Genomic DNA, 13,547 nt, shown 5'->3' with positions numbered 1-13,547 from the left:
TCAAGCTTTTGATATAAAAAGAGTTCTTCTATAGTTTAACAACTTGAGTCACGATAAAAAAAATATATACATTTTTTTTAAAAAAAAATTATATCTATTTTTTTGACAAAGTAATTTTCAATACTTTTTATTTAATAACTGAATGCTAAAAAAAATTCTATTTAATGATTAACAATATTTTTCTTCATAAAATAACTTATTTAAATGTTTATTTAAATTGACAGAGATTAAGTCTATGAAGAAACATTTTTTTTGGGTGAATGAAAAAACTATAGATAACGAAAATGATTTGAACTATGGTGCGAAAAATTGTGAGATGGTTTTTTTTATAGCAATAATTAGATAGATTTAAATGGTAATAAATATCCTTTTAATAATGATTAAGGTATTTGATTACTTAAAAATATGCACCATTGATATTTAAATAATACAAGTGTCACACATCTAAGCAGGAACTTGGGGAAAATGGAGAGAAGAGAAATGCAGAGTGTTACGACCTGATCTCGAAAACTAAGGTTTCGGAACCAATTTCGCAACTTTTGGCAATTTTGTTGAGTTTTGAAAATAAAATAAAATAAATAAATAAATAAAAAATAAAAAAATAATAAAATATATATATATATAATTTGGAAGTCGCCACTTAATTTTTGGGAAAAATTAAGAAAACCATTTAAAAAGGGAATTTTTTGAAAGAAAAACATTTTAAATAAACCAGAGTCGGGTAAGGATTCAAATAATTCTCTAAGGAAGGGTTTAGGCATCTTAGAGAATCCGCTAACACGCGGTTGACCGACGGATTTAAAAATTTGGCTAATTTTATATAAAAAAGGGTTGCTTAAAAAATCTTATTTGAAACTTAAATAAAAATCTTTTGAAACTTGATAAAATCTCAAAAACAAACCTAACTTAAAACTTTTGTCCATAGTCATGTTTTGAACCAACGATTAATTCAAACTCTTAAACATGGATTAAAAGACCTTGCTTGACAACTACAAAGGGATATAGAAATCCTTAAGTCATTCATACAAAGTCCTAAGTTAAACTAAAAGACAACTAATTTATTTTAAGAAACTTAACAACTTTACCCTATTTAAAAATTTGAACTAAATAGTTAGTTCAAGCTCGTAAACATGGATTCAAAGCTTTTCAATAACTATGAAAGAACATAAAAGGTTCTCAAGTCATTCTATAAAGCTTAAATTAGCTAACTTAAAATGAGTTTCGAAATTTGAAAACTTAAATAAACATATCACCCCAAGGATTCATCTAAATTGATAAAAACAAATGTTAGAAATTAAGAGCAAGTATCACAGGGAAACAAAAGTGCAAATAGGATTTGGACAACTTTAAGTCCGCTTGCTGCTTCTCATTTGCTGCTGCCCAGATTGGACTTTTTAAAGTCCAAAAATTTCCAATTTTAGCCCCTTTGGGACTGCTGCTACTGCTGCTGGTCTGTCGGGGTTTTGACCCAATTTTACTCCTCGTTTTTCTGCCCTTTAGAGGCAGTTGCAACTCTGCTTCAGCTGGTGCCATTTTCAGACTTTTCAACTAAAAAAAAAACTATTCTTTTAGCCCTTTAGGCTACTGCTGCTGCTGTCTTTTTAGGGTGTTTATCCCGATGAAAATAACTTCCATTTCAGTCGGTTTAAAGGAGGTCGACTCGAAGAGGAAAATGCAAGAGACATTGGACTCATTCGGATGTCACATACAACAAACAAAGAAGAAAAAAAAAGTAAATTAGCAAAGTGAACAATTTTTAGATAATTAAGGAAAGCACACATCTTATTCATCTTTAAGCACAAATAATTTGTACGATCAAACAAAGCTTGCATTTTCATCAAATTTTAGCTTAAAATGAACAATTTCAATTAAAAAAAAAAAAAAAAAAAAAAACTAGTACCACAATATGAGGAACTTATCACATAATACTTGCAGGAAGGTTTGTAGCCAAGAATTAAGGCATGCAGACTTCAACTAGCAGGTATAATAATTATGATAGAAAGAGTACATTCCATATAATTAATAAATAAAGAGATTCAAACAAGTATCACACCAAAACCAAACCCGACACTACTCATGGATGTACAAACTCCAATCTCTTTTAGATTCAAAATTTAAACATTTTAAAGTCACATAAGATTAATTGATATGTATTAACTCAGTTATGCGAAAGTGGTAAAAATGACATATCATAATGAGGACTTCAAAGTAGTTTATACTAACATGCTTAATTAACTATGGACAATTGAAGATTATTTTTTGGCAGAGATAAATCAAGTAATATGCCAAGCAACCTGAAGGCAACATTTGATCCTAAAACCTTTTCTTTCTATTCACATTAAGACAAACCATAACTATAAACTTTAGCTACAGATTTGAGCAAAAGAAAATCGGAAAATAGACAAGGAAGGGACAATTTAAACAACTTCACATAAACCTTAAATTCAACCAGCAATCAGAGAAAACTAAAGATTAAGGAGTAAAAAAAAATTAAAATAAAAATCGGTTAACACATGAGAACTTTTGTGCTCCATTAATCCCGATAGTAGCATTATAAAGAACAACAAACTAACATCTTAACACATAAATCAATTGTCAGTTGTGTTCAACATATAGCTACACTCATTAATCTTAAGGTAACATGAGACATAACACTAAATCGAACATCATTTTGAATCATTCACATGGAAATCAAAACATGAACCTCAAAACAGAGAGACAGACGACAACTAGGAGCTGAAAACAATTGGAAATAGGACAGCATGAAGCAAGTTCGCAAACTCAAACTTAAACAGTCACGCTATAACCAAAATAAACACACTTCAAGCCCACATTGGATCACATGGTTGACTAGAGAGAAATTAATCACGACATTCTCTTATACATGTAAAAATATTAGATGAAGGGAGAGGTTTTCGCTCATCAAGAATGGGAATATTCAACTCCAAATTTAAAATTTGTCATAAGTCAAAAGGTGAAGCCAATCGAGAATAATTAGCACTTTAAAATCTTTTCAAATCAAACGAATACAACAAGCTACACACATCGACAACTTGACAACTAAAATGCTTGAACACAAAAAAAAATGACTCTAACTCCATTTAATTATATTTGTCCTAAGATGGTAGAATATGATGAAATTAAAGACATAAATATCTCACATATAAATTAGACAGTAAAAAAATTTAAGCTACTGAAAACATACTTAAACATCTAACACCAAACAAGATTTCAAGAGCCAACAAAATGCTGAAATAAAGAGAATATTACCTGGCTCGGGGCAGCGAACTGGACGGACGAGTTTGATGGAGACGATTCCACCTCTTTCAACTCAAACAACCACAACAAATTAAACTATTGAACCAAGATTTCCCAAACCTTTTAGGGTACTCTCAGGTCTCAAAAAATCGTCCCTTTGAACAGTGAATATGAGGCAATTTATAGGGGTTGAGAAATCTGAAAATCACAGCCTAGAATCGATGTGGGACTGTCAGTAATTTCAAAATTCCAGAGGATAAGGCATGAGCTGGAAATAGTACTAATTCCAACGGAAAATTGATTTGGGACGCTCGATTCTTGAGAAGGACGATTGAGGTATCGAGATCGCAACACCTGTCTCGTCCTTGTACGATTGCGTACTGAAAGGATAAGGGAGAGAGGAGAGGACCACGCAGGTCTGGGTCGGGTTCACTGGAGCTCGGGTCTGTTGGGTTTACCATGGAATGAAGAAGACTGTAAAGGGGTCTGGTTTTTTTTTCCAGAAGAATAATGGGCTGGGTCTTTCTTTGTTCCAAAATGGGTCTTGGTTGAATGACATGGTCCTTTGACCATATCTTTATTAAATTGAAAGCGAAATAAATTACGTAGTTAATTAACTATTAAGCTTCTTAACTTCAACAACGTAATATAGTCATTCAACATAAAAATTCTAATTACTATGAAATAAGGAGAGTAGTTATGTACTCTAATTGATTTATTTATTTATTTATTTTTAGGAAATAAAATGCACACTTGGTTAGAACTCTATTTTCAGTAAAACGATTTTATTTTATTTTTTCTAAATATTTATTCAAAGTAATAAAATATATAACACTATATATTGTAAACATATGAGGATGCATATATTTTAAGGAAAATGACCGAATTGCCTAAAAAATATTTTTTTTTGAAAATATTTTGATTTTTTGAAAATAATTATTTCAAATTGTTTGAAATTGAAGAAGCTTGAAAATTAATTAATTTGTGGAGGTCCAAAATTGGGTGTCAACAGAGAGGAGCCGGATCCAAGTTCCTCCGGTTGAGCACCGATTTAATACCCATACCTCATATACAAGTCTCCCCCTACTTTTTATTTATTAACTTAAAAGTCAATTAAGTTTGACTTTTTATTTTTGACTGAAAAGCTACGTTTTTTAAGTCAATCTAAACGGGCTCTTACTTTTGGTTTTTGACTTATTTTAAGTCATTTTTGACTTATTTTAAGTTATTTTTTATATTTGTCAAACACGTTCAGAAGTCAAAAACCGACTTAAAAGTAGATTTGACCAACTTTTAAGTCAATCCAAACACTCTCGTATAACTGACATGTTGAGTCGATAACATTTCAAATTAATCGAATCGAACGGAACCAACCACATACCCAAGCTAGCCCACTTACGATAAGAGTAGATTTTGGATCTAAATTCAAATGGCGACAAAATTGTTATATTTCATTAATCCATTTACAACAAATAACACGTTTGAACCAAATTCAGAACAACGTTAAAACTCACTACTTGTCATCCTTACTAAAAATAAATAATTCATAGTACTTGTTATTTGTCAAATATAGATCACGAAGCATTTTTCTGCTTTTGTCAAGTTTATAATTAGCATATAGTTCCAGCTGAAATTCCTCCCATAATTTCGATGTGTACAAGACTTGTTTCCGTGTGATCTTATATGTTATATGTTTGAGCTGTGAAAATACTAATGCTTGCAGTAGGATTGATTGTGTGCATCACATCCCTTGAGATGCTTTGTGCATTGAACTGTCTCTAAAACCCCTGTATCTATCTCTTCTTCTCCTTCAAGTTCTTGTTGACTCTTGTGGTCCAAGGTGGTACTCTTATATATAGACATTCAGTAGTATTACCATTTTAGTATTAGCAATTGTTATTCAATGCTTATGTATACATGTCCATGATTCTTTATTGCAATTATAGAAAAGAAATAAAAAGGCTACTCATTTCACTATTAGTAAAAGATGTTAGGATCGGAGTGAGAGGAATATTTGAACTTAGTTGAAGTGAGCCATGAAATATTTACATGTTTAAGGCCAAAGACTTCATCTTGAAGTAGTAAGAGGGCTAGGGTCAACAACAACAACATACCCAGTGTAATCCCACGAGTGGGGTTGGGCTAGTGTCTACAACAATGTAACAACACCTAGTGTAATCCTGAGGTCTGTCGAGTATAGAGTGTACGTGGAGCTTACACTTACCCCCGGAGGTAGAGAGGAAGAGGGCTAGGGTCTATGGAAGCAAAAACCAAGAGTTCTTGATTACTAACTAACATGTTCATTTCTTCTTCATCCAAAGTCACCCATGCTTCAATTCCATTATCACACCTACTTGATTCCATAAGTATAATAAGATTCATGAAAAATGAACATTTAGAACTTATACTACTCACCCATATTGGTTTTCCAAATCCAAAATCAATGTCATAGAATCCAAACTTGCACCAACTACTAAAACCATAGTGATTTGCACCTTTTGAGCAAAAATCTCCAATCTCCTTAAGAGACTTCCTCATCAAACTACACCCTTCATCTCCTCGTAGCCTTTTAACATAACAATCATCGATCCTCAATATAGATCTCCTCACTTGATTCACCAAATCAGACAACACCACATCACTTTTCGCGGTATTATTTTTTGCACTAGATAACCAAATAAGATTTCCAAGTATGTTCTCTGGCAAAGCTGGTGCTGCTCTTTTCCTCAAGTTCACAATGTGTGTTAGCAATGAATTAGACTTCTTATTAGAAGCTATTAAACATTTCCATATGAAAGATGAGACAACCTCAACTTTAGTAGGATATTTAATATGTGCACTTGTTGACATTCTTTTAAGGTTGTCTATAACAGAGTCATTAAAAACAAACCTTTTTGTAACAAAATTTCCTTTCTTGAACATTGAACTCCACATTGTCATAGATGTGTCTCTTAACCACAAATCATCACATGGAAAAAAGTAATTAGCCATTAAATTAGGACATGTTACTAATCCAGACCAGTTTTTAAGAAATGTACTAAGTCCTGCTCCATCAAGAACCTTATGTGCTATACATAAACCAATTGCAATTCCACCACATTCAAAAACATTAATTTGAATGTTTGTCACATAATCTCCTACACCTAAGACCTTAAAAGGAGGTTGACAAGGAAGAAATTGACCAATTGATTCGAGGTTTGGTTCGTTTAGGTAATCAATTAGATGACAATTAACATTAGTTGTAACATAATTAACTCCTTGATCATTGCAATCAATAGAGAGTTCATCTTTAAACCTCCCTGCTAGGGGATAAAAGGATGACAAAGTTTGAGCTAGTGATTTCTTTAACAATGATGATTTTTCGCGGAGTTTAACGTTGTTGAGATTTGGATAAAAGAGTATAATTGGTGCATAAGGAGCTGGAATGAGTTGATCTAAGAGACAAAGATTGAATTTTTTGAGGTGATTTGGTGTTGGAGATGAAGGTTGGATATTTTCTCTTGAAATAACTTGAACTTTCATCATATTTGGCTTATGAAAAAGTTGAATAATTGGAAGAGCTTATAAAGATAGTTTTTTTTTAGGAGACATAATAGATGCTAATTAGCATCTTTATTAAACTTTGTCATATACATAAATGTTGAAAAAGGAATCATTAATTATAGAAATCTTAGAAATTAATATATCTCTAGTTATAGTTTTGTTAATGGTCTATGGATAACAATGACATGTTGATGATAACAACTATAAAATAAAAATTGAAAAGCACTATACATTTGATGGTAATTAATGTCTATGTAAGATTGATCTAATTTGTGTGCCCTTGATTTTCAGGTATGCGAACAAAGTTCTATATCGATATTTAGCAGTCGTTTAGAATAATAAGTTATACATTATAGTTAAGGTGCGAGAATATTGTAAATAATATCATTTTTTTTTGGATAAATCGTACAGACTATACTCAAATCGAAATATTCAGAACCAAGCAACATGACAAATTGCCGCTGCACCATAATCAAACTGCAGAATCTGCATTAGTCTTACTCTTTGGCAGTATCGTTAGAGTACATTAGAAACTACATTTATTAATGCTATCATTAATCCATGAGTGATTAAGAAAGATTTGGTGCTTGTATAAACAACACAAATATTGTTTTTGGGGAAAATTCTATGTTTCTTATTGAAATGGAACTGTTTTTAATGTTTGATTGAATTGATTTTCGTTTTATATAGGTTGGAAAATGATCTTTCTCATCTCTTAGGGTGCAATCTTTTTTGAACTTTGTTAATGTGAAATGTTTTGTGCATCGAACTGTCTTTTCTTTAAGATGTTAGTCATTTATCTCATCAACACAAGTTTGTGAACATATTTTAATAGTGAACTTGTTATATTATTTAACTTATGAATTCAATATATAAATACTTGTTTGAATTTTGGCATTTTTTTCGTATATATTCATGTGTCAAATTAATTTTAAAAATATAATATAAGGTTTGATTGAAGATGTAGCTATTATGGGAGTTGTGTAGACTATATTTTTAGGTTCAATATTGTCTCTTTTAATTGATTTCCTCCATGTTCAAATTTTGTATGAATAATAAGTTATAACTTTTGCAATATAATTTTGTGGGTACTAAAATTATATTTATATTATGTCTCTAATTGTCTAGAGGAACTAAATTATATCTTGTAAGATATATTTGTGAGTTATGAATTGAACTTATGTCTTTAACAACACAAGTTTGATAGAATTTACGCGACATAACTTGTTAATTTGTGTATATTATGATACAAAAATATAAGCTTTTGTCTTGCGTTTTTTTGTTTTTTCAATGTGATAGATATTTTTAACCACTTTTTTATTACTTAAAGTTTTGAAGGACACAAATTAAAGAACATTAATTTTTAAGGGCTAAAAGTTAAACACCACCCCAAAATAATGACATATGGCCCTAAAATTATGGGCCGGGTTGAAGTTTTTAGTGCTTCACATTTTAGTTAATTTCACAACAGAAAATTACTCTTAATTCGAAACCTAGATTTTCCATTTTCCCCTTTAAGAGTGATCACGGAAATTGGAGAAGTATAATCGGTGAGTATTACGAATATCAGTCTGCAATTTTACTGATTTATGTTTCATATATACTAGATTAGTAGCACTTTTATTGATATGTAGATGTCCTGATTACTGTAATGATCTGCTGTTTGCTATGTCTTCATATGCATATCACTTGTTTGATAAAAGTCCCCTTAAAAAGAAGGAAAAATAGAGTTAAAATTCACCATCCAATTGCATATATGGTGTAGCCTCGTGGAGGTAAAGGTCTGCCTACACATTATCCTCCCAAGACGCCAATTGTGGGATTACACGGGGTATGTTGTTGTTGTTCTTGTTTACTAGTTAGTTACATGGTGTAGAATCAAATAAGAATTACCAAATCTTCAACTTCCTAAATTATAACAACACAATTAGACAAAATTGAAGTTAGCAACGCGCCAATACCATGGTGAGAGAATTCTAATTCATTGTAATTTCCTTATAATTATAAACAGGAACTCAACTCCAACCAAATCAAAATATCAAATTTAGAGGATGTATTAATGTTAGTACAGATTAATGATATTAGGAAAAATATGGTTTTAAGAGATAAACTTTTGTATGAAAATATTAAAAGACGTATATGGATAACAACCTCCGTTAGTCTAACTTGTTAGTTTATGTTGCGAGGACTTGATCCCTCTTCAATTAAATGTGGTAATAGCTATCAAAATTAAGACAATATTAATGGTCTAATTAATGAAGAATATTTTGATGCATTCACTGACAGAGTAATTATTATTGTAGTAGTACAAAATTAAGATGTATTTCTAGTCTACGTCCTCATCACGCAGCCTTTCGTTGAACATTGAAAGGGAAAAATTTCTGATGTAGAAATCCTCTCAATAGAAGGGAATTGGGAATTGGGGGGGAGTCTGTTAGGGATCAGGGTAGTATTGAAAACTTTGTTAATGATGAGGCCTGGGGGTAGATTTAGCCGCATAGTACAATGCAGGATAAATGTGACCAATATTTGAAAGTAGAAGTGTAAATCTGGCTCTTTTCCCTTAAAAGAATGGTCCGTAGGTCCTAAGTAAATATGATTCTAGACCATTTTTCAGTATAAACCATATCTACATATCTATACCTACAGCCAGGTGCGCGATCATGCAGGGATCGAGAACGATCGCACCCCAGAAGGTAAACCAAATGATGTGTATAACAACGAAAACATACTAAAAACTAAGTTATAAGTTTGGACTTAGTTATAGGGTTCAACAACCATATTGCAAAGATTGAGAGACTAATGTTTGACCTAATCAAAACTAAACAAAAAACTGAATTTGTTTTTTTTTCAAATTAGTTTTATAATGCAGCTTCATTCAAATTAAGACAAGAATGAAAAAGAACATCTAAAAGGGAGCCTTTTTGGTAATGTAGATGCCAATATAAGCCACCTTATAGCATGTTAAATATTGGGCAACAGTTTAGCATTAAAACAAGCAGGTCAAAGATAGTTCATTTTCCTGATAAAATATATCCTTGAGTGATCCATGTAAAGTAGAATATGTCACTCATGGGCAGTGGCGGACCTAGGAATTTCATTCAAGGGGTTCGAAAAATAAAAGTATAAACGATTGATCCTGAAACTAAAGGAAGAGAAGCTAAAAATATAAAATGCTCACAATGGGGCTTGAACCTTGGACATTAGGGTCAATTTAAAAGGAGGTTTACCACTATGCTACAGCTTACTTCATGTTTATGAGGGTGTTCAAAATTAATATATCTACAAAAATATAGAAAATTTACCTTATATACACAGTGTAATTTTTTACCGAGGGGGTTCGGGTACCCCCTCGAAGCCACGTGGGTCCGCCCCTGCTCATGGGTTAACATTTGACTCCAGCAATTTCTAGTGTGTCAATTATAACTTTTCTCACTAACCTATCGTCTTCACAGATTAAGAAATTCTGACATCTTTATTGTGCATAAACTATTCTTTTAGGGGTCATTTGGTTTAAAGACAAGTTATACAAAGATTATAATGCAGAGATACGTTGTACCGGACTTGTAGTACTAACCTATGTTCTTCACAGATCTATTCTCTTTTAACAATTCTGGAGGAAGTGTACTCCCTTCTTTATTGTTTGTTTTATAAGACTTACTTCTCGTTCTCGGTGAAGGAATCAGAGCTGCTATAGAATCAGCATCTTATTCTTTAACGGCAAGCTTCAAAATGATTGGATTTATCTGTTTTTATTAACTTTGTTGATGAAACCGTTCTTTTGATTAAATGAGCTTTATGTGCCCTGTGTATGTAGGAAGCATTCATCCCTTTTTTCTGGAAAGTATGACAAACTGGTCAGAACTTCCAGATGAACTACTGGTTATGATAGCAAAGCGTGTTACAGTGATGGAGGATTTCATTAGATTTGGTGTTGTTTGTAAATCATGGAGAAGTACTGGTACCAAAGAAAATTTTGATGTGTTAGCGCCTCAAGTTCCTTTGCTTATGCTGGCTGCTAATGTGGACGACGATTATCGGAAATTCTACTCTATTTCCAAGGAGAAAATTTCTTGCAGAGTTTTCCTCCCAGAAGCTAGAGGGAAAATGTGTTTTCCAACGCAGGGATGGCTTTTCACAGTGAACTATACAGCAGGTACAGGAGAGATGATGTTGTTGCACCCTTTTTCACGTGCCCAAATTCAGCTTCCTCCACCTACTGGCTTGAGAGATCAGGGATCAGAACGTCTCTCTGTGACTATCAACCATGTTGTGTTATCTGCTAGCCCGTCCCTAACATCTGACTATGTTCTGATGATTTGCTATGGTCGCCCTATATATCATTTGGCTTTTTGGCGACCTGGAGACCTCGGTTGGACCAAAATTCATATTCTTGAAGAAACTGGTGCTTTTGTCCATATCCAATACTTTAAAGGACAACTTTATGTCAACCATGGGTGGAATCTAGTCTCAGTTATTGACATCCCAGAGCCTAGCAATCCTCAGCCTGTTGTAAAACCACGAGAGGTTGTTGAGATACGTGATCTATCGATTGATGCAAGCCGGTACTTTCTCATTGAAGTGTCAGGTGAACTGTTATTTGTTCAACAATTGATGATTACAGAAGATGTACCAAATGGGTGGAAGACAAATAAATTTCGACTATTCAAAATTGATGTAATAAGAGGAGAAGCCAAAGAGATTAAAAGCTTGGGGGACAAAGCAATTTTTGTGGGGTGTAATGCATCAATTTCCGTCGACTCTTCCAAGTTAGTTGGAGTGAAGCCTAATCATATCTATTTTACCTATGATTGGATATGTTTGTTCTGCCAAGGAGATGATTCGAGAGAGATAGGGGCTTACAATCTTGAAGATGAAACCATTCAACCCTTGAATCAAGGCATTTCTGGTGTTGATCCTGTATCCCCCGCGATTTGGGTTACCCCATTATTCTGATATCAAAATGGGATTCCACTTACCTCCATTACATGTTGAAGTATAACTCTTTTAATTGTACTTTCTCTGAATGGTTTTGGTCTGTGTGATATTCAGTATGCTATAACTCTTTAAGGTTGTCTATAGCAGAGGCATTGGAAACAAAACTTTTTGTGATAAATGACTCCACATTGTCATAGATATGTCTCTTAATTAGTCATCAAGATTTGGATAAAAGAGTACAATTGGTGCAAAAGGATCTGGAATTAGCTGATCCAAGAGCAAAAAGATTGATTTTTTTTTAGGTGATTTGGTGTTGGAGATGAAGGTTGGATATTTTCTCTTGAAATGACTTGAACTTTCATCATATTTGGCTTGTGATCACAACTATGAATTAAATATTGAATATCACTATATATTTGATAGTGATTATCCGATGTGTATACGTATAGGAACTGTGAATCAAACGTTTTCTCCTGTACTATGAGATTTTGGGGTTCAAATCTCATTAGAGGCATAAAAAGAAGAACACTCGTTGATTTCTTCGGTAAGAAGCAATCAAGAGAAACCGGTGGATTAGTTAAATTATTCGACCTTCTTAAAAAAAATTGCATTTGCCATTGAATAGTTTAGTCAGCATGTTACTAAATTAGTTGATTATTTTAACGAACAATTTTGCCTCTTAAAATATCACAAATCAACCAATAATGTTGCCTCTTTTATTTGAACGGTGCAAGTAGTGTGAGTAGTCTACTTAATCTTCAATTTTGAAAAAATTCTTTAGTTATCGGAATTTGTTACTTTTGATAAAATTTGAATTGAAAGTGTCTAAGGGTGTGTTTGGTATGAAGGAAAATGTTTTCCTGGAAAACAAGTTGATTTTTGACTTATTTTCTCATGTTTGGTTGGTGAGTAGAAAATATTTTCCGAAAAAGATTTCTAGTGTTTGATTTATGAATGAAAAAATATTTTTGAGAAATATCTTTTATTTTTACTAGAGTAGAAAATAATTTTTGAAATTGAAAATATTTTTTAAAAACAAGCTTAAATTTTTTTGGGGCCTGGGTGGGTGGTAGGGGGGGGGGTCGAGGGTAGGGGTGAAAAATTGAAATTTTTGAAGTTGAAAATACTTTTTTAAAACAAACTTAAAATTTTTTTTGGGGGTGGGGGCTGGTAGGGGGTCGAGGGTTGGGCTGAAAAAAAAAATTTGAAGCTGAAAATATTTTTAAAAAACACACTTAATTTTTTTTTTTTGGGTGGGGGGCTGGTAGGGGGGTGAGTGGGTGGGAGGTCAAGGGTAGGGGTGAAACAAATGAAATTTTGAAATTGAAAATATTTTTTAAAAACAAAATTAATTTTTTTTTTGGGGGGAGGGGAGGGGGGCTGGTAGGGGTGGGGTGGGTGGGGGTAGAGGGTAGGGGTGAAAAAATGAAATTTTGAAATTGAAAATATTTTTAAAAAACAAACTTAAATTTTATTTTATTTTGGGGGGGGGGGGGGTAGGGGGCGTGTGCGTGGGGGGTCGAGGGTAGGGGTGAAAAAATAAAATTTTGAAATTGAAAATATTTTTTAAAAATAAACTTTGAAAATTCATTTTTATGGGGGGGGGGGGGGTAGGGGCTAGTGGGGGGGGGTTGAGGGTGGGGGTGGGTGAAAATAAAAATTTGAAATTGGAAATATTTTTTAAAAACAAACTTTTAATTTATTTTTTTTTTTGGGGGGGGGGGGGGAGGGGGGAGTGTGGGGCTGGTGGTTGGGGGTGGTCGAGGGTGGGGTGGGTGAAAATAAAAATTTGAAATTGAAAATATTTT

At 32.9% G+C, this 13,547-nt stretch overlaps 2 protein-coding genes across 2 annotated transcripts; one reads left to right on the top strand and one right to left on the bottom strand.

The window, feature by feature from the left end:
• Positions 1-5,478: 5,478 nt before the first annotated feature.
• Positions 5,479-6,783, bottom strand: LOC125827885 (stemmadenine O-acetyltransferase-like). Its single transcript, XM_049507226.1, has one exon. The coding sequence runs from the start codon at positions 6,781-6,783 to the stop codon at positions 5,479-5,481; it is 1,305 nt and encodes a 434-aa protein (XP_049363183.1).
• Positions 6,784-10,595: 3,812 nt separating this feature from the next.
• LOC125827874 (F-box protein At2g26160-like) lies at positions 10,596-12,085 on the top strand. Its single transcript, XM_049507217.1, has one exon. It carries the CDS (start codon positions 10,600-10,602, stop codon positions 11,755-11,757), a length of 1,158 nt encoding a protein of 385 aa, XP_049363174.1. The 5' UTR covers positions 10,596-10,599; the 3' UTR covers positions 11,758-12,085.
• The last annotated feature ends 1,462 nt before the right edge of the window (positions 12,086-13,547 follow it).

This window comes from Solanum verrucosum, unplaced genomic scaffold, assembly GCF_900185275.1.
Source record: "Solanum verrucosum unplaced genomic scaffold, falcon-dt-bn FXZP01000064.1, whole genome shotgun sequence".
In the NCBI taxonomy this organism is placed as follows: Eukaryota; Viridiplantae; Streptophyta; class Magnoliopsida; order Solanales; family Solanaceae; genus Solanum; species Solanum verrucosum.
The sequence above is the reverse complement of the archived record's forward strand: the minus strand, read 5'-3'. Positions and strand labels throughout refer to the sequence as shown.

Excerpts from the sequence above, each read along its gene's own strand:
- LOC125827885 (XM_049507226.1), bottom strand. The coding sequence starts at position 6,783 with ATGATGAAAGTTCAAGTTATTTCAAGAGAAAATATCCAACCTTCATCT.
- LOC125827874 (XM_049507217.1), top strand. The coding sequence starts at position 10,600 with ATGTGCCCTGTGTATGTAGGAAGCATTCATCCCTTTTTTCTGGAAAGT.